General features: G+C 40.0%; 2 protein-coding genes across 2 annotated transcripts; both read right to left on the reverse strand.

The window, feature by feature from the left end:
* Positions 1 to 3,311: 3,311 nt before the first annotated feature.
* Positions 3,312 to 14,446, reverse strand: LOC122081474 (DNA repair protein RAD51 homolog). The gene is made up of 9 exons (XM_042648622.1): positions 14,256 to 14,446; positions 12,481 to 12,625; positions 12,262 to 12,372; positions 12,076 to 12,167; positions 11,555 to 11,649; positions 11,368 to 11,481; positions 4,338 to 4,467; positions 3,956 to 4,077; positions 3,312 to 3,868 (listed from the first exon to the last, which is right to left on the reverse strand). Exons 1-9 carry the CDS (start codon positions 14,358 to 14,360, stop codon positions 3,745 to 3,747), a joined length of 1,038 nt encoding a protein of 345 aa, XP_042504556.1. The 5' UTR covers positions 14,361 to 14,446; the 3' UTR covers positions 3,312 to 3,744.
* A 2,393-nt stretch (positions 14,447 to 16,839) lies between these two features.
* Positions 16,840 to 18,514, reverse strand: LOC122081109 (pectinesterase 3-like). The gene has a single exon (XM_042648085.1). It carries the CDS (start codon positions 18,267 to 18,269, stop codon positions 17,205 to 17,207), a length of 1,065 nt encoding a protein of 354 aa, XP_042504019.1. The 5' UTR covers positions 18,270 to 18,514; the 3' UTR covers positions 16,840 to 17,204.
* Between the last annotated feature and the right edge of the window lie 269 nt (positions 18,515 to 18,783).

Below are 18,783 nucleotides of genomic sequence, written 5' to 3' on the forward strand. Positions count from 1 at the left end.
TATATGTGCACTCACAAAGGAGTGTTACTGTTACTCACCATGGATGTCATGTTTCTGTTTCAAGAGTTCTGGTTGTCAGTTGCTAATGAAGTGACTCGAATCATGGCATCCTCCCAGGTAAAGGAGTTGGCCACACTGCAAATATACCATTCAAAAATCCAGGTCTGCAGGGTAGGTACACAGGATGATGGAATTATTGAGATGGTGCATAGGTATTATATCATACATGGGGAGGGTCATGATTGGATTACATGGCCTATCAAGATCATTCCTTAGGCATGCAATGCAATGGTCCGAAGTTCTTTCCATATGGCAGAATAAGTTTGCTCATCAAGAAGATTCTATCCTAAACAGTGTTAGGGAAAGTTTATGCCTTGTTTCAAATAGTTACAGATAAGGTTATCTTTTTATTTGGTTATATTCTCCTTCTTGCAATTATGATTGTATGGGAATTTTTCCATCACTCACACAAGCTTCAATCGTAGGCTCAAAAGAGAAGGTAGACATGAACTCCTTAGCTGCCATCCCCATTGAAAAAAAAAATTACCTTGGGCAATTTAACCCATTCATTTGGCCCCAAATAATGTAAGACGTAAGTACAAAAGTATTTCTTGGGCAATCTTGGGTACCGATCAGAGAAGTATTTCTGAGCTAGTAGGTTGTATGCCATAACTATCCCTACGTGCATGTATAATCTCTTCACTATCTTTAACAGATACAACATATTAGAATATTGCTTGCTTAGATGGGCTCCTCTGCATATTAGTGACCACGTCTCCCACCTTACTAATGGGAAATACATGGTTTCATTCCCCACTTGAATCAGATTCTCGGAAGCTCTTGGTCTTCGGACGCACCGTAACGTCTGTTGGGAAAAACAAGTTTGTGTTCCATCACCAGTGTGCAAATAATAGAGATATAAAATAACAATGTACAAAGAACTAATAATATAGATAAATTGATCAAGCCATACCACAATAGGAGACATCAATTTTTAACGTGGAAAACCCCCTCAATGAGAAAGATAAAAACCACAAGACCTAGTCCAAATCAAACTTCCATTATGCAGATAATGGGATTACAAAGTTCTCTCTAGATTCACTAAAAGCTACCAATAAACATCAAGAGCAATACCATACCCTTGGATAACAAAAATATCTCACTAAATAATTAGATGGAATCACAAGAACAATTACACTCTCGTTTCAATACTGGAAATGACAAATACAAGAAGTGTCACCTTTCTTATCTTCCCTGGACAAGGAGATCATTGCCAAGCCGCTACACCATCACGATCCGTGTCCAAGAAATTGGTCTTTATGGTGGAAGAAAGAGAACATCATCAATATCAACAACAGATCAAATAAATTCAGACATCAAGTCTATTTTTCATTTCGTTTCCTGTCTTTTTTTTCTTTTAGATTAATATTTTCTTATGAAGTAATGTACTTCCTTCAATTTCTGTACTTCATTGCATAGTGTAATGATCACATCTCTGGTATGTTTAACATCAACAAAGACAATAAATCATGTTTCTGGTACATTGAATAGTAACAGAGACAATAAATCATGTTTCTGATATGTTGAACATCAACAAAGACATCTTTTTCTCAGTCTATATTCATGGCAGTCCTTTGTTTTGCCATGATTGATGTAATGGATTGTATTATTCCTGGATTAATTTTAATGAATGGAATTCCTGTTCTATCTATTTCTATGAATTTTCTTTTCAATTTTAAATCCTTGGAGCAATCAAGGCATGGAAAGGCCTCACTTTCTCCTTGACACGCCCCGCGCATCTCACTATTATGCCGTGTATTTGTTGCCAACAGAATGTTAATCTAGTAAATACTTCTTTCATTCATCCGGTGAGGGAAGGCTAAGTCCACTTCGTCTCATTCTCAATCCCCGTTTCCAAGTTTAAAATCCTTGATTCAATTCGTACGTGGTAGCCTAGTGTATGGGTTATGGCCACTTATGTGCACTTTGGCTTTTCAGCTGAGCTAGCTACTTTTTTTTTTTTTTTTTTTTTTTAAATTAAACACGCCATCCCATGCCAAAAAATCAAAGAATTTAGTAGTAAAGTGGAATGTTACAACTTCTAACCATGGTTTGAGGAATCGGATCAGATCGGTTGTAATCGGCTTGGTTGGATTGATATCGACCTTGATGGATCCAAATTCTTAGCTGATACTATTTCGCTGAATCGATCGGACAAGGGATAAAATGGTAAAAAGAAAAGTGACTTTAAATATAAAACCAGGGGCAATCTGAATTGATATCAAATTGATATTGGTCTTGACCAATCCCATTCCCAATACCAAGTTCTCAAACCATGCTTATGAGTAAGTAGTAGATATTAGGGACCGGGGAAGTGAAGTGAGATTGGTTGGTTTTATTTCTCATATTATGAATTAAGAAAGTGTGGCACCTGCACATGCATAGGAACCAATGAGAAAGCACAAAAAAGCATCAAAAGAAGTGCCATATTCTATTTCATGTGGGGGATTTGGGCAGGTCATTTCGCCCCCATGGAACTGGCCGCAGGGGCCACACTCCCCACAAAAACCATTTTCCCTTGTAAATTTTATTTCCTTGGTTCGTTTCCCTTCTATTTGTTATTCCAGATTCTCTCTCACTTTTATGTCACCTTTGTATTATTCCTGTCTGTTGGAGATCAACTTTGCAAATCTTCTCTCGAGCAAGGGCACCAAGGACAGGGTCGGAAGGTGGGAGGCAGGGAGCAGATTGCAAGGGGGAATTACAGAGCAGGAGTTTGAGCAAGGGCCAGGGAAGATGGGGTGGGGAGTTGCTGCCAGGGCAGTTAGGGGACGAAAGGGAGAGGGAGAGGGAGAGGGAGAGGGAGGGTAGCCAAAGACAGAGGAAGGCGAGAGGGAGAGCTAGAGGGGAGGGAGATACGACACACAATGGCAATGAATCGTGGGTGCTGCTTCGAAGACGAACAAATGGTTAAAATGTATTCCATTTCATCCAATGGTCAATATGATACTAGTATATAAGATTCTATTACACCCTGCTAGGGTGAACATCATTTTTCTTTATATTTTTATTAATCGAAATTGGGGGTGGGGGTGTTTAACTTAGCTGAACAAGGGTTTTCTTGAGTGCGGGGTGAGAAAAATAAACTGATATTTGATTTTGGTCTACATCTCTAAGCCTAAACACTGGACAGGCTTAGCCAATATTTTTTTAAAAAATTAAATATTTATTTCAATACCCTTCTATAAAGCATGGCAAAGCAGATCTAGCACAAGACAATATTTCAATTGGAAAAGAAAATCATGAAAGTAGAGCAAGTAACCATTTGGCTTTCAATTGAGAAGTACTCAGATTTCTTTGGACTAAAACATGAAAAATAGAAAAAACATGGAACATCTCTTTATACTATTACAACATATCAAAAGGAAAAACGCAAAGAAAAAGGAAGGCAAATATTCAAAGAGGAAATCACGCTTCTCTCTCTCTCTCTCTCTCTCTCTCTCTCTCTATTTAAAGACTTTCAAACCATGAAATCTTACGTGCTTTTTGACAACATCTCTGTAGGATGGATACTCTCTTCTTTTTTTTTTGGGTACCTCCACCCCACCATCCCCTCCCAAGACAAGCCTCTCAAGTCTTAGGCACCACCATGACAATGGTTTATCCTCTACAATTAACGGACACAATTGTGGCCCAAAAATAGGTACAAAAAACAGGTTGAAGACCAAAAGGAGGTGGAACTGATCAATCCTTAACATCTGTAACACCTTCTGTGGAGATCTGAAATCGTGCTTCAGCTTCAGCTAAACATGGAGAGCTTATTAATTTGCAGGTGCGCTCCTCTCCCCTTCCTTTGCGAAGGGCAAGCCTATATATTGAGATGGAACAACAAATGAAGATCAGTAAGAGTGGGACGAGGTAAAGAAAAGTGATTCACATCTCATGGTAGATAGACCTTGTTGTAGAAGCATGAGCCATGATGTTTCCACCTATAGGCTTGATCTGGGGCCCAGCAAAAATGGCAGAACCATCCACTTGCGCAACAACTTGGTTGGTAATGACTACTGCCACGCCAAACTATAATTAACGAGTACAATTAGAACATCATAAAGAAAGACAAAACTGCCGGACCCAACAAAACACATTTTTCTTTTTACTTGTGCATAAGTGGGAAGCAGGGCACACCAATGAGATCCACTGAGGAAATATTCATAATTCAAAACAAATTTAACCTCTATCTGGAGATCCTAACCACCCAAACTTTTATGCATCACGTAAATAATTCTACATAGGTTTGATTGAAAGATTTCTCTAAGAAACAAAGAAATGGGGCCTACCTCATCTGCCAACTTCTGAAGGCTCCTAAGGAATTTTGCCAGATGCATTTGCCGGGCTGAGAGTTCTCCCCTTCCAGAGAAATCTGTTCTATAGAGAGCTGTAGCACTGTCCACTATCATAAGAGCAAACCTGAACAAGTAAAACCTATTTCAATTCATCCTTTCAGAATAAGACATGGTCTTACACACTTTATCAATGGTATGGATAAATCCCTTGCTTCACCCAAATGTGTAAGAGGTCCTACTTGCTCTCAAAGTTGAGTACTCATTGAGGAAGCAACTCAAAAGAATTATGGTGTATAGATACAATATGGATTAAACAAAAAATAAATAAGAAGAGAAATGCATTGTACCACTCCATCAAAGCATTGAGCCAAGGCATAGCACACATCTTTAAAAAAAAAAGCAGTATATAATGGACTATTAAGGGACTGGATGAAAGAGAAGTAATTCCCAGATAAATATAACTAAAAATCTCACCAAGGTAAAAGTCTGAGCTGAATTTTCAACAACACAACTCAACCTCAATTTTAGATCTATATGATTAAATTGCATGCTATCTTCACCTATTTTTATCATTTGTAAATACAGAGTTTATTTTGTTAGGTTTTGTGATGACTGTAGTCATGTACATGTCATACTTCGCTCGATATGGTTTCCAATTATATTCATGATCCTTAAATATAAAGGGTGTTGTAATAATGGGTTTTATGGATTTTAGGGAAAATGCCAGTTACCAAATGGACCCTAAGCGGTTTAATGGTCTTTGTAATTCTCTAAAATCTCTCCATTGTCATAAATAAAGAGGGCTAGTGTCATATTTGACATAAGTCATTATCCCATCCAACATGGTATCAGAGCCATAGGATCCGAAACCCTAAGGGCTCTCCCTCTTCTCCATCTCTTTCTCTCTTTCTCATTTCTCTCTCTCTCTCTCCCAGCGCCTCCTTCATCTGCGCCTCCCTCCATCTCTCTTCATCTGCTTCTCTCTCTTGGTGGGAGCTTCTTAAACCACCAAGAAGATTTCTAGCCTTCATCCATCCTTCCCCTAGGCTCTCATACTCTCTTTTACAATGATTTGAGAGACTCAAAACCTTTTTTTTTCATCACTTTTCAGGGTTTTTTCCCTGAGAATGTTTTTTTCATTGCCGGGATGCTTTTTCCCTGCTCAATGCTCCGATCGTCTTGATGTTTGTTGCGATTGGTGCTTCTTATCCTTGCAGTGGTATGTACCGACCACTTTTTCAATTAAGGTTTCTGTTCTAGAGCTATCCCCAAAATCATTTTCTTAGGGTTTTACCCTTTATCGATTTTTGGGTTTTCTAGCTTTTTTCTGGTTATTTTAGTGCTTTCTTTATCTCCGGCTAATGTCTCTTCTATTTGCACAGCTCCCTTGAGTAGCAACCATGTCTACCAGCTCTTTCGCTTCTACTGGCGGAGACACCATTGTTCTTCCTACCTTCCCACCTTGTGCTATCAAGTTTAATGGCACAAATGCATCTCCATCAAGTCCCATGACTATTATAGGTACCTCACTAGAACCACAAAGCGTCTGACCACCGATCCTGAGATTGACAAGTGGGAGTGTGCCAACTCTTTGGTTATAGCCTTCCTTGTCAACTCCATATTGCCACAGCTTTCACGTGGGTATCTCCTCCTTGACTCCACTGCAAAGATCTGGAAATCTGTCCAGGATATCTATTCCCAAGCAGGGAATGATGCTCAGGTCTTTGAGCTTCACCAGAAGGTTCGTGATCTGAGGCAGAGAGAGCTCACTCTGTCACAATACTACCATAAGTTGTGGACACTATGGACTGAGTTGGACTTCTATAAGTATACTCCTTCCACCCCTAATGATGTCACCGGTTTTCATAAGCGAGAGGCCAAGATCAAGGTCTATGACTTTCTAGCAAGTTTGAATGTGGAGTTTGATCAGCTGCAGTACCAGGTTTTGAATCTTGACCCCTTTCCTACCTTGGATCAAGCCTATAATGTGATACAACTTGAGGACAGTCGACGTACCACTATGCTTCTATAGCAAGCCACCACCCCTACTGAGAGATTTGCAATTATCTCTAGCACTCAGTCCATTAGTGCAGCCCCACAGTCTGGTGGCTCCTCTACCAAGACTCCGGTGAAGTAATGTGGGAAGTAGTGCCACACCAAGGAGCATTACTGGAAGCTTTATGGCTGTCCTACTGATACATCTAGCAAAGGGAGAGGGAAGGGTCGTCCCGATACTTCTGAGCAGGCCAACCATATTGAGAGCCCTGACTTCTGACTCTACTCTTAGCACATCAGCAGCCTCGCTATCATCTGATGAGCTTACTGCTCTCTGGCGCCTCTTGACACGTCTAGACTCTGTTGCACTAGCCACTGTGAGCTCTACTCATTTCACCCCTTTTGGGTCAGGTATCTCCTTTTGTGGCCATACTATGTTTGTCCTTTCTACTCCTTGGATTATAGACTCTAGGGCTTCTGATCATATGATAGGCCGTTTACCTCTTTTCTCACAGTATACTACCAGCCCTGGTAATGGTAAGGTCAAGTTGGCTAATAGGACTTATTCCACTATTCTGGGAAAGGGATATGTTAGTTGTACCCCTTCTTTATCCCTTTCTACTGTATTGCATACCCTTTTTTTCCTACTAACCTTTTGTCCATTAGTAGCCTTACTTCCAGTCTTAATTGCAAAGTCACATTTTTCCTGTCTCATTGTGTTTTTCAGAATCTGGTGACAGGGGCAACGATTAGCTCTGATAGGGTACGTGGTGGTCTGTATCTGCTTGATGATGACTCAACATTGGTCTCTGGTCAAGCTCTTCAGACATCTTCTATGTCACCTCCCATCTTTGAGTTACTATAGTGGTATCATCAGTTGGGACATCCCCCTTTGGGAACTTTAGTTGGAGTTTTTCCTTCCATTAAAAATTGTAGTTCGAGTCAGTTTTTTTGTGAGGCTTGTGTTTTGGCCAAACAAACTCGAATCACTTATTCTGTTTCTAGAAATAAAAGTCCCACTTCTTTTTCATTGATACATTCTGATGTTGGGGGTCTATCCCGCTATGTGTCTGTCAATGGTTATAGGTAATTTATCTCTTTTATTAATTCTCATTCTCGAACTCCTTGGGTTTATATGATGCGACCCAAGGGCGAGACATTCTGTTGCTTTTAGCAGTTTCACCGCATGGTTCAGACTCAGTTCAATACTACCATTAAGATCCTTCAAAGCAACAATGGCCGTGAATACTTTAAAGGGTCCTTTTAAGCTTACCTTTCCGATCATGGGATGATCCATCAGACTAGTTGTAATGCCCCGCTTCTTAAACCCGGTCTGATTTCGCGGTTGAACCAGTTTAACCATGCAGGAACCGAGCCAGCGGAAATTAGAGCAGGTTCCTTATGGGCTATGATGGCACGGGTGACCTTAAACACCGGCTGGCCCGACAAGTCCGAGCCAGTGCCAGAAGAGACGGGAGTGCCTTCTAGGGTCCATTCCTTCCGCTCCTCCCTGGATCTTCTCCAAGGTTTCGTTGCTTTTCCTGTTCCTCCTAAGGTATTCGGTAGTATTTGCTATACTCGCGACCATCACCCTCATGGAAAGTTTGATCCCTGTGGTCTCCGATGCATTTTTCTAGGATATACTCCTACTCGGAAAGGCTATCAATGTTTTCATCCTCCCACTTGGAGTTGATTTGTGACTATGAATATTCTCTTTCATGAATCTGCGTCATATTACACTGCGACACCTCTTCAGGGGGAGTCTCCTTCCATTGTGGAAGATGGGCCGTCGTCTCTTTAAATTTCTATCCCTGCCAATATCTCGTTCTAGGGGGAGAGTGACACTCCTACTTCTCCTACTTCATCTCAGCCAGAGATACATGTGTATAGTCGCAGAGAGCAGACTCAGACCACTACACATCTAGCATCTACCCTACCATACAAGTTGTCTCCTCCCGAGCTGCCCCTTGATCTTGTCCCCTTGGACCTTGGTAATTCTCCTTCTCCTTCTATTGATCAGTCTCTTGAGTTGCCTATTGCTATTCGTAAAGGCACTAAGTCTTATACTTGATATCCTATTGCTAAAACTGTTTCTTATGACTCACATTCTCCTTCCTACTATAGTTTTTGTGTCTTCTCTTTCCTCTGTGTCCATTCCTCATACCTGGCAGGAAGCGAGTACAGACTCACAATGGCAGTCAGCTATGTTTGAAGAGATGCAGGCTCTGAAGAAGAATGACACATGGGATCTGGTGTGTCTTCCCTCACAAAAGAAGAGTTGGGTGCAAGTGGGTCTTCACAGTAAAATAGAAGGCTGATGGTACAGTGGATCAGTATAAGGCCAGACTTGTTGCCAAAGGCTTCACACAGACTTATGGGATTGACTACCTAGAGCATAGTTGTCAAGGCGACAACTAGGCGTCCAGGTGGTTTGCCTGGGGCCTAGGCGGCAGTCACCTTGTTGCACTGCATGTCGCCTTGTATTTTTACCTTATTTATGCCAAATATCATTTAAGTAAATATTTTTTCATTTACTTAAGATATTATTCATAAATAAGCAAATACCCCCTATTTGAATCCAATAAAAATAGTTTAAAAATCAAATTCCAAAAGAATAAAAAGTCAACCCCCCAGTCCAAGAACAAAAACTAGATTTTGGTTATAGGGGCGATTTTCAACTTTTAAATGTCGGAGTTTTTCTCAATTATGAAAATTTTATAAATTCTATCATGTTAAAACATTACTAAAAACCAAAAGTCTGGTAAAATAATCTTTTGTTTTGAAATCCATAAAATTATTTTCATTCAAGCGATTTTAACAGTATTCACGCACTTAAAATTAAGTTTGACCGAAGCATAACTTTGTCATTACAACTCAGATTTAAGTAATCTTAGACTTATTAGAAAGTTGGTTTTATGTTATAACTAATACAAAAAGTCTTATATAAAAATAAAATCATTTGACTAGTCAAACTTATTATAGAACAAGAGCATTTATCTAAATGTTAATTTTTTATAACTTAATATGACTTAATGTTAATTTTTTATGATTTAATATGGTTAATTGTTGATTTTTAATGACTTGATGTTGCTTAATCTTTATTGTTTATGATACAAGGTATATATAGCTTACTGGATAATGTTAGAAAATAGGAAAAATAAAAAACAACACATGGTCGCCTTGTTCGCCTTAAGGCTGGCGCCTTCTCGCCTAAGCTCTTAGACAACCCTCCACTGCCTTGGTTCGCCTTGGCGCCGAGACAACTATGACTGGGAGACTTTTGCTCCAGTTGCTAAGATGAACACAATTCGTGTTATTTTGGCTTATGCCGCCAACTTAGATTGGAATCTCTAACAGTTAGATGTGAAGAATGCCTTCCTTCATGGGGAACTTAAGGAGGAAGTGTATATGGACACTCCTCATAGGTTCACTTGCTCCAAAACCCAAGGGAAGTTATGCAAGCTAAAGCGTGCTCTGTATGGGCTAAAGCAATCCCCTCATGCTTGGTTCGGACGTTTCCATAAGGCTATAGTCACTACAGGTTATTCTCAAAGCAATGCCAACCACACTCTGTTCATTAAGAGATTTGGTGGGAAGATTGCTATCCTAATAGTCTATGTAGATGATTGTTGTTACTGGTGATGATCTGAGAGAAATCTCTCACCTCAAGAGATATTTGAGTGAGGAATTCGAGACCAAAGATCTAGGACAACTTCGTTACTTGGCATTGAAGTCGCCAGGTCTTCTCATGGGATTTACTTGTCTCAGCGGAAGTATATGCTTTATCTTCTCTCTGAGACAGACATGTTGGGGTGTAATCCGGCAGACACTCCTATTGAAGCTAATGGTCATTTGAGTAGCAAGGAAGGTGATCATGTGGATAAGGGGAGATATTAGAGATTAGTGGGGCGGTTGATCTATCTCTCTCATACACCCCCTGACATAGCATTTCCCGTCAGCTTGGTTAGTCAGTACATGCATGATCCCTACTTGACCCACATAGAAGTTGTGTTGCATATTCTCCAGTACTTGAAATCTGCCCCAAGACGTGGCATCCTTTTTTCTCCTCATGATCACCTTAGGGTGGAGGCCTTCACGGATGCTGATTGGGTAGGTTCCCCTGATGACCGCAGGTCTACTACTAGTTATTGCACCTTTGTTGGTGGTAACCTTGTTACATGGCGAAGCAAAAAGCAAGCCGTAGTTGCCCACTCAAATGCCGAAGCAGAGTTCCATGTTATGGCACATGGCATTTGTGAGCTCCCATGGCTTCATGGTCTTCTCACTAATTTGGTTGTTCCTGCCATTCTTCCTATGAAGCTCTTTTGTGACAACAAATCTGCCATTAGCATTGCTCACAACCCTGTCTAGCATGATCGAACCAAGCATATGGAGACTAATCGACACTTCGTCAAAGAGAAGCTAGATATGGGCCTTATCACTGTGCCTTTTGTTCCCAGTAGTGAACAACTAGATGATGTATTTACTAAAGGTCTTAGTGGTAAGATGTTTCATCCTATTATCTGCAAGTTGGTCATATGTGATATCTATGCACCAACTTGAGGGAAAGTGTTGTAATAATGGGTTTTATGGGTTTTAGGGGAAGTGTCAGTTACCAAACGGTCTTTGTAATTCTTTAGAACCTTCTCTCCATTGTTATAAATAAAGAGGGCTAGTGTCATATTTGACATAAGTCATTATCCTATCCAACAAAAGGAAACTAAAATGACCTAAACTATAAGTTTTTATTATAAGATTTGTTTGGATATTCCCACTGTTTATGTCAAAAATTCAGCCAATTTTAAAACAGAGTTGAAACCCCTGGGAGGCTGGGACAACTCCAAAACTGAAACTGGTCATAAAGTACATAAAGGCTTCACTAGTTCAGCCTTAAGGGCTTAAAGGAAATAGTGCAAGTATAATTGAATCTGAGTTTTTGGCTCAATTGAAACAGGGGAAACAAAAAAGCTTGTTTCTACCATCATTGAAGCTATATTGTTCAACATGACGCCCTAAAGAAAAATGTTACCTGGTTTCTACCATCATTGAAGCTGCTTCTAGCAAAAGCCTTGACTGATGATCAGTGTTATAAGCTCTAGCATAAGCCACATTCTCCAAAACGTCAGCACCATTCAGTCCAAACCTACATAGAACATAACCATTAAGGACGGGGCCTCACAACATCCTACACTGCACTTGTAATAACAGTGTAACACCTGTCTGCAATTTGTAGAAGCCTTTGAGGTCTGAACGTGCCTTCTGCGTCGATGTACATTGCTTTGCCTTCACCACCCCCTTGATCCAGTGGAAGCTGAAACATTAACATGCACTGTAAATACCCTTCCAGTAGATTGATGTGATGAGAATGTAGCATATACTTAAGCTGTTAAGCAAGTCAGTTAGGACTCCAACAAATGAAGTGGCTTCAAGAAACAATTCTAATTTGAAAGGACAGGATATCTTTCTGAAAGGAATACCACCAGCTTGAAAGAGATTTGTTAAACACTGTCAAAATGCACGCACCTAGGATTCCAGGAAATTTCTTCGTTTTTCTCAAACAAATAACCAGATACATCAAAGTAATAGTCAACTCCAAATTTCTCCATTCAGACTGAACACTGAACTAAGCCTTAATCCAACTAAATGGGGTTGGTTGCATGAAATTTTCTTCATGCAAACCACCACTAAAAATGTTACACAAAAGAAAGCAAGATGGAGAGAGAAAAAACAGTCTCACTTGACAAGCAACACACAATGTGTGGCATAATTGAGTCTTTCCAGAGCGAAATTCACCATAGATTTCAGTTATAGATCCAGTCTCAATTCCTCCTGCCAAGAGTTAATGGTCCAGCATTCAGATATACAGGATGTTTCAAATAAATAGTATTTTTATATGTGGTCTTCAATGTTTCAAAAATAAAACCTTCTAAAATCTTGTCAAGTTCTCTCGACCCTGAAGTTATCTGAATGATTTCAAGCCTCTGCGAGTGGAGTTGGCTAGCACTAGTAAAGCCTAAAGGAACCAGCTTGGATGCTGCCAACAAAAGAGATAAATCAGCATGATTATTTTTTTTCAGTGATAATTATACCCACATGGATAGGAAAAGAAATAAAAAAATAATAACAAAGTAGAAAGAGATGCCTGCGTCAATGATCTTGTCAACTTTAGCCTCACTAATTCCTTTGATTTGAAGCAGATGCTTCCTTGGAGAGTATGCAACGGATTCTACTGTGCAGAGACCCGCATCCTTAAGCTTCTTTATGTCAAGGGAAGCTATGCCAGATGCCTTGATTACAGAAGTGGGAGAAAAAGGAAGGAGAAATCATTAGTACATTCAACCAAGAAAATTATTGAAGCAACCCATACTGCAGTTTAGAAAGTATTAAGACAGTTGAGATATTGTTTCCAAAATCAGATGAATAAGATTAGACTGAGAACTACAGAGCTTTGATTCATATTATTTTCATACTGAAGGGGAGAGGGGTGGGGGGAAACATTGGGCATAGAAGCGCCATAAATTGTATCTTAAGAGGCAAAATAGCCAAAAAGTAATCAAATGTTCTGCTTTTCAGAAACAATGTTAAAACAAAAGGCAGGTATTACAATCCGATGAATCAGATGGCAACATAAAATCAATATTTTATCTGAAAAATGTTAAAAAGTGCAGCAGCTTGGATTTCCATAGCTTAAGAAGGAATTAAAGAAAAAGAATTACCTACAGTACCATAACATAGCCTAATTTGGCCAAAGCTTAAAGAGATTCAGATTTGCAAGCTTTAAACAAAGATGAGGCACTAGAATTCAGGGGGGATAAGTAATAAAGCTAGAATGATGTACATTGTTGTTACTAAAGAGAGAGAGAGAGAGAGAGAGAGTTTCCTCAGCAGCTTCATATTTCCACAACATGAAGAGACGATTCAAAGCAAAACCTGAGCAGAGAGAAAGAACCAAGTCTATCCGGAAATGCAAGAAGTGACAGTTGGCAAAAACAACAACAATGGGGTCGGCCACATGGATCCAAACAAAACAGAGTAGGTAAAAACTGAGGTCTACACATAAAAGGGCGATGAAGAGATGAGAACTGAAAATGAAAAAGACAAAAGGAAGGTGAAAAATGCAAGATGAAAGTAAGAGGAAAGAGGACAGTCCGGCAAGTCAGGAGAATCTCAGTTAAATGGGGTCGGCTACATGGATCCTTGCCCTCCAATAGGCTCTATCCGAAGGTCATACTTGGTACAAGACCCAAACTATGCATGTTATTCCTCACAACTTCTCCTATAGTCATTTAGGCTTACCCCTAGTTCTGTTAGCCCCTTCAACCGGAATCATATCACTCCTTACCAGGGCATCCCTAGGCCTCCCAACATGGAACCTGACGATGAAACATTGAAAGGATCTTCCCAAGAAAGAAATGGAGCTACAAACCCATTGCAGGAAAAAGTTGTCCTTTTCTCAATAAAGTAAAATAAAAAATCTATGAGCCCGAAAGGGAAAGAAATTATCCAACAAGAAGTAAGGAAGAACTTGAAGGAAGATGAACTGTTAAGATCAACCGCTTTCCCAAGAATAAGTGGACGGGAACAAGACCCTCAATTTTCCCTGTAGAGGATGAAAAACCAGTTCAAAAATGTATACTTGAACAACAACCAGTTTCCTTCGCCAGCCACCGATCATTATAACCCGGAAAGACTCGAAATTTCGTGAATGTAAGGAAACAAAAAAGAACGAAAATTCAATATTCCCCCAATCTTAGAAGGAAAACAACTCTAACATGAAATGTGCAGAGAACCCTTTTGCCAAAATAATGTGTGACGATAAAAACACCAATAAAAAGAGAAATTGACCCATGATGTGCGGACAAAAGCTGTTGGACGAAAAATAGGGCTCGGTTGAAATGAGATGAACAGATGGAATACCTGAAGCTGCTCAACTGGGAAAGGACCGTGCTGCATCTCTTCCACTTCTTCGGGTTCTTCGGTCATCTTTTGATGTCTCTGCTGTTGCTCCATTGCTTCAGGCATCCAGAAATCGATTGGTAATTCGGTAGAGACTAGAGGGGGTTCCTCTCTCTCTCTTTTCAAATGCAGCGTACAGGCGCCAAAAGATAGTACAATCAAGGGGATTTTTTCTTTTTTTTTTTTTGGGTGAAAGTATAATCAATTTTAAAAAAATTTACTCAATCTCTTACACTTGGCCTATATTTACTAAAACTTCCCAACGTTTTACTTTTTTTACTGATACTTTTTTATTTTTACATCTATTTCTCCTCTGCTCTCTTTAAATACATAGATTACTCTTCTTTTTCACTTATTCCTATTACATTTTTTTCAAATTTACTGGTTCAAAAGATGGTTTGAACAAAACCACTAACATGTTTTGTCTCATCCAATCATCAAGCATATTGTAAATTTGAAAAATAATAATTTTATATCCGATCAATATCTATATTGATATCATATGTTCCAATCGGATACCACACATTTTTTATTTTTTTTAATCCTTAGATTGGCTGAGACCGATACCAATCTAATACCCATAAAAAAATAGATTGCTAAATTTGTGATGATGGATGAGATAAAATAAAAATAATAATAAATAAACAACATCTCTGATGATTGGATGAGATGAAATAATAATAATAATAATAATAAATAAATAAATAAATAATGTCTTTAAGGACACATCAGCTATGTCAATATCCTTGATGATGGGATGAGACAAAACGTGTAAGTAGTTTGGTTCAAACCATGTTTTAAACCAATCAATTTGAAAAAGTGTAATAAGTTACAAGCAAAATGAAGGGTAATCTGGGTATTTAAAAAAGAGTAGGGGAGAAAGAGATGTAAAAGTAAAAAAGCAGGGGAGCATTAGTAAAAATTTAAAATGTAGGGAAGTTTTAGCAAATATAGGCCAAGTGTAGGGGAGTGATCATAAATTCCATCAATTTTAATACATAGCTGTGTAGGTAGCCATTCCGATCTCCCACAAATAAAATTCCCCCATAAGCCACATAAATTTCGAGATGGCCAAAATGACCACTTGAAATCTTTTTTTTTTTTTTTTCTCTCCATAATTTGTTTACCTAAATTTTCCCGAAGGCACTATCGGTGACATGTACAATTTGGCCCAATTTCGACCCATGGTTCCAGGAGAAATAGGTAGGAGCCATAGGGTTGAAATTTTTTAACCTCGTATTGGGGTTGAGGTTGGGTTTAGCCCTTGAGGCTTTTGTTACCCAAAATCTGCCTAGTTTGACCACAAGGAAAACCCCAACCCTTTTTTAGAGTTCACATTCTCTACAACGAGTGGTGAAGTGCAGTGAGCATCAAACGGCTAAGAGCATCTGAGCACGCACCCCACGGGACTCCCAACCACCTGATGCACCAATGCAGCGACTGTAGACAATTTATATATGGAGATAGGGATGTATACCATTATATAGAATTTTATGCACTAATGATATGTAGATTTTTTTTTTTTTTTTTTTGGTAAAGAATGATTTGTTGATTGTTGGACTTCTTTGCATTATATAATAGATCCATTGTTGCAACTCGTTCTTTCGTTCCACTACTCCACTCTCTCTCTCTCTCTCCCCTTAATTTGTTACAACCCCATCCTTGCATCTCCCTCCATGTCATCTATCTTATTTGATTAACCCGAAGATCGATCACGTGGTGTTTTGAATAAGGTCACCCATGGGGTTGATAGCCTAGTAGTGAAAATACCTTCCACCCATCACCGCTCAAGTCGGCTAATTGTGGGTTCGAGTCTTGGCATGTCCCACTATCGCTCATTGGTTCTGTGAAAGCACTGCTTGTCGTACGGGGGTTTGCCCTGGGGGCTATGATCACTACCACGGAGCACCCTTTTTATCATTACCAAAAAAAAAAAATAGGGTCCAAATTCTTTGTTCACATGATAAGTTTTACCCCCAAATCAAGTTCATCAAATAACATAATAGCTTTAGATCCATGAGAGAGTATATTATAGTGGTTCGAGTAACTTACCCTTGCATAAGCTTACATGGGGTGCATGCTTATCACTGCATATAGGAGTATATGATTGAATTTGCGTACGAAATTTAACACCATCTACTGTGTATCCAATTGTTGCAATTGCTACATCATTTTGCCAAAACCCTTTGCTATAATATATAAAATAAAAATATCATGTAAAATGTATCATTACCAAATATGGTTAAAAAATCAAGTAGTTTATATAATCACACTAAATCACATAAGGTAATGATTATAAACATTCATTTTTTAAGTATGAAATTTTGATTTACCTTCCCTTTAAATTCCCCTTACAAGCAGACGAAACCTATATACTTTTTGGTAGAAAGGCAATATATATCTCAATGTAGAAACAAGAGAATTCATAACAAAGTTCCTTTATGAAACATACCATCGAGCAAAATTCTTGCTTTACACTGAATTTATAGTATTTGTTTTCAAAATTACGGGTATTACCGAATTACACTATTACCATTAGCCAACAAAAAAACAAATTATTTGAAGTTTTTATTAACAAAAGCAAGCGGCCTACGAACACTAGGATAGCCTAATGGTGGTAGCTTCGATTTATGAAATCGGCACCCAAGGGAAGAGGTCATGGAATTATTTATTCTGTACCCACGCGCGAGTGAGTTGCCTAGATGGTTGGGCGCACGGTCTTAGGAGAGACGAAAAAGACAAAAAAAAAAAAAAAAAAAAAAAAGCGGCCTGGCTCCTAGACTAGATCTCTCTCTCTCTCTCTCCTCAATTTACCCTCCCTGTTCTGGTTGGATTGTCTGAGTCGAAATATCTTTGGCAAATTAAGGAAGTCAAAAAAAAGAGGGTTACCATAAACGATCTTATCTTAGTCTACTCTTGCCAAGTGCCATCACCGTACGTCATCACATTCCACTTGGACTTTTCAACGACGGTGTTCTCCTTGTACAGTCCTTCCTTGACGTAGATCACGAATCTCGATGCGCTCTTCACTTCCGTGATGGTCTTGTATTTCCCTGTCCCGTCATCCGCCACCGTCGTTACAATGGGTTTGGTGGGGTTGCCCTCCTCCCGGTCCTTCTCCTCCTGAAGCAGCTTGTGATCCGAGGGCCCGACCCACTTGGAGAAACCGAATCCAAGAAGCTTCCGGCGGTGGATGGGAATGTCGAAGTCGTGGAGGAGGGAGAAGATGTTGGAGACGATGGCGAGGCTATTGCTGGTGAGCTCCGTGGAATTCTGCATCGCCTGCCTCATCTCCGCCAGCGCCGTCGAATTGGTCTCCTCCAGGCCGTCCAAGCATGTCTGCAGGTCTGTTAAGGCGGCGCTCAGCCATGTCTTGATGTCGTCGATCTTCGACGGTGACAGCGTTAACTTATTCCTATCACCCTCACCCTTTGAGTACTGCATGGAGGAGATGGATATGTTAAGCTGGTAGATGGCTTCTTGGTAGAGACTCTTGCAATCGAGGAGCGGCATCTTTTCTCGGACGTCGTCGTTGACCCTGGCAGCTATCAGCTTGTCTGCCAGCCTCGACAGCTTCGAGAGCTCGTTCACAGTGGCTTCCATGGACAGCTTGAACAGCACCTCCGGATCTGCTGCCTTGTTGCTGGTCATGACTCCCTTATCCACTGAATAGAGGGCGGAGAGGCAGGAATTGGGGAATTGTGTGACGTTGCACACGGCTTTGATTGAATCGGCGAGGGTCATGGGGGATGATGATGATGAAGAAGAAGAAGAAGACGGAGAGGTCGAGGTCGCCCCCTTCTCGTCATGATCGTTGTTATCATTATGTGCGACGACACCAACGGTCGCTGCGATGATGACCGTGAGCAGTACGATGGCAGAGACGGCAACGATGATCAGACGCTTCCGACGGAACGCCTGGTTCTCGGTCTCCCCCACCTTACCGTAGCCCTTGAAGGATTTGATGAAATCCATCGATTCGATCCTTTGTGTTATCCTCGATCTTCTTCTTGATTACAATTTCTTACCGTTCTGCTGGTTTTCTAATTTCACTTCATTCAGAGGGCCGAGGGCCGACGGCCACTCGTTTATTTATTGGGTCAAGAGTCGAGACTCTTCGTTCATATATGATATACACAAGGCAGTGTTGAAATTTGTTTGGAATCTTCTGATCTGACTATTTCTTCTCAAAGACAATAGTTTTCACGCTAGAGACATGGTAAAGATTATTATAAAGAGTACCACCAAATCGCCAAAGAGTTTCGACTGTTTCCTCTCTCTTTGGACAACTAAATTTTTCCCCATCCCAATGTAACGTATAAATTCCATTCAAACCAACCAAACTTAAAATTGATGGAGGAGGTTGAGGTTCCTTCCCTCCTCCACTGATTGAGGCTTGTATTACTAGCCTCTATGGAGGAGGTTGAGGTTCCTACTGGCCTCTATGGAGAGGAGCCGGATCTGTATTACTGGTTAGTTTTGTTTGGTT

The sequence above is a fragment of the Macadamia integrifolia genome, chromosome 6 (genome assembly GCF_013358625.1).
Source record: "Macadamia integrifolia cultivar HAES 741 chromosome 6, SCU_Mint_v3, whole genome shotgun sequence".
Lineage (NCBI taxonomy): Eukaryota > Viridiplantae > Streptophyta > Magnoliopsida > Proteales > Proteaceae > Macadamia > Macadamia integrifolia.

Bases quoted from the DNA above. Each gene is read 5' to 3' on its own strand.
- LOC122081474 (XM_042648622.1), bottom strand. From the start codon at position 14,360: ATGCCTGAAGCAATGGAGCAACAGCAGAGACATCAAAAGATGACCGAA. The intron at 11,650-12,075 runs GTGAGACTGTTT...TTAATGTTTCAG, and splicing joins CATTGTGTGTTGCTTGTCAA to CTTCCACTGGATCAAGGGGG. The intron at 4,468-11,367 runs GTAACATTTTTC...TTACTTGTTCAG, and splicing joins TCAATGATGGTAGAAACCAG to GTTTGCTCTTATGATAGTGG.
- LOC122081109 (XM_042648085.1), bottom strand. From the start codon at position 18,269: ATGGATTTCATCAAATCCTTCAAGGGCTACGGTAAGGTGGGGGAGACC.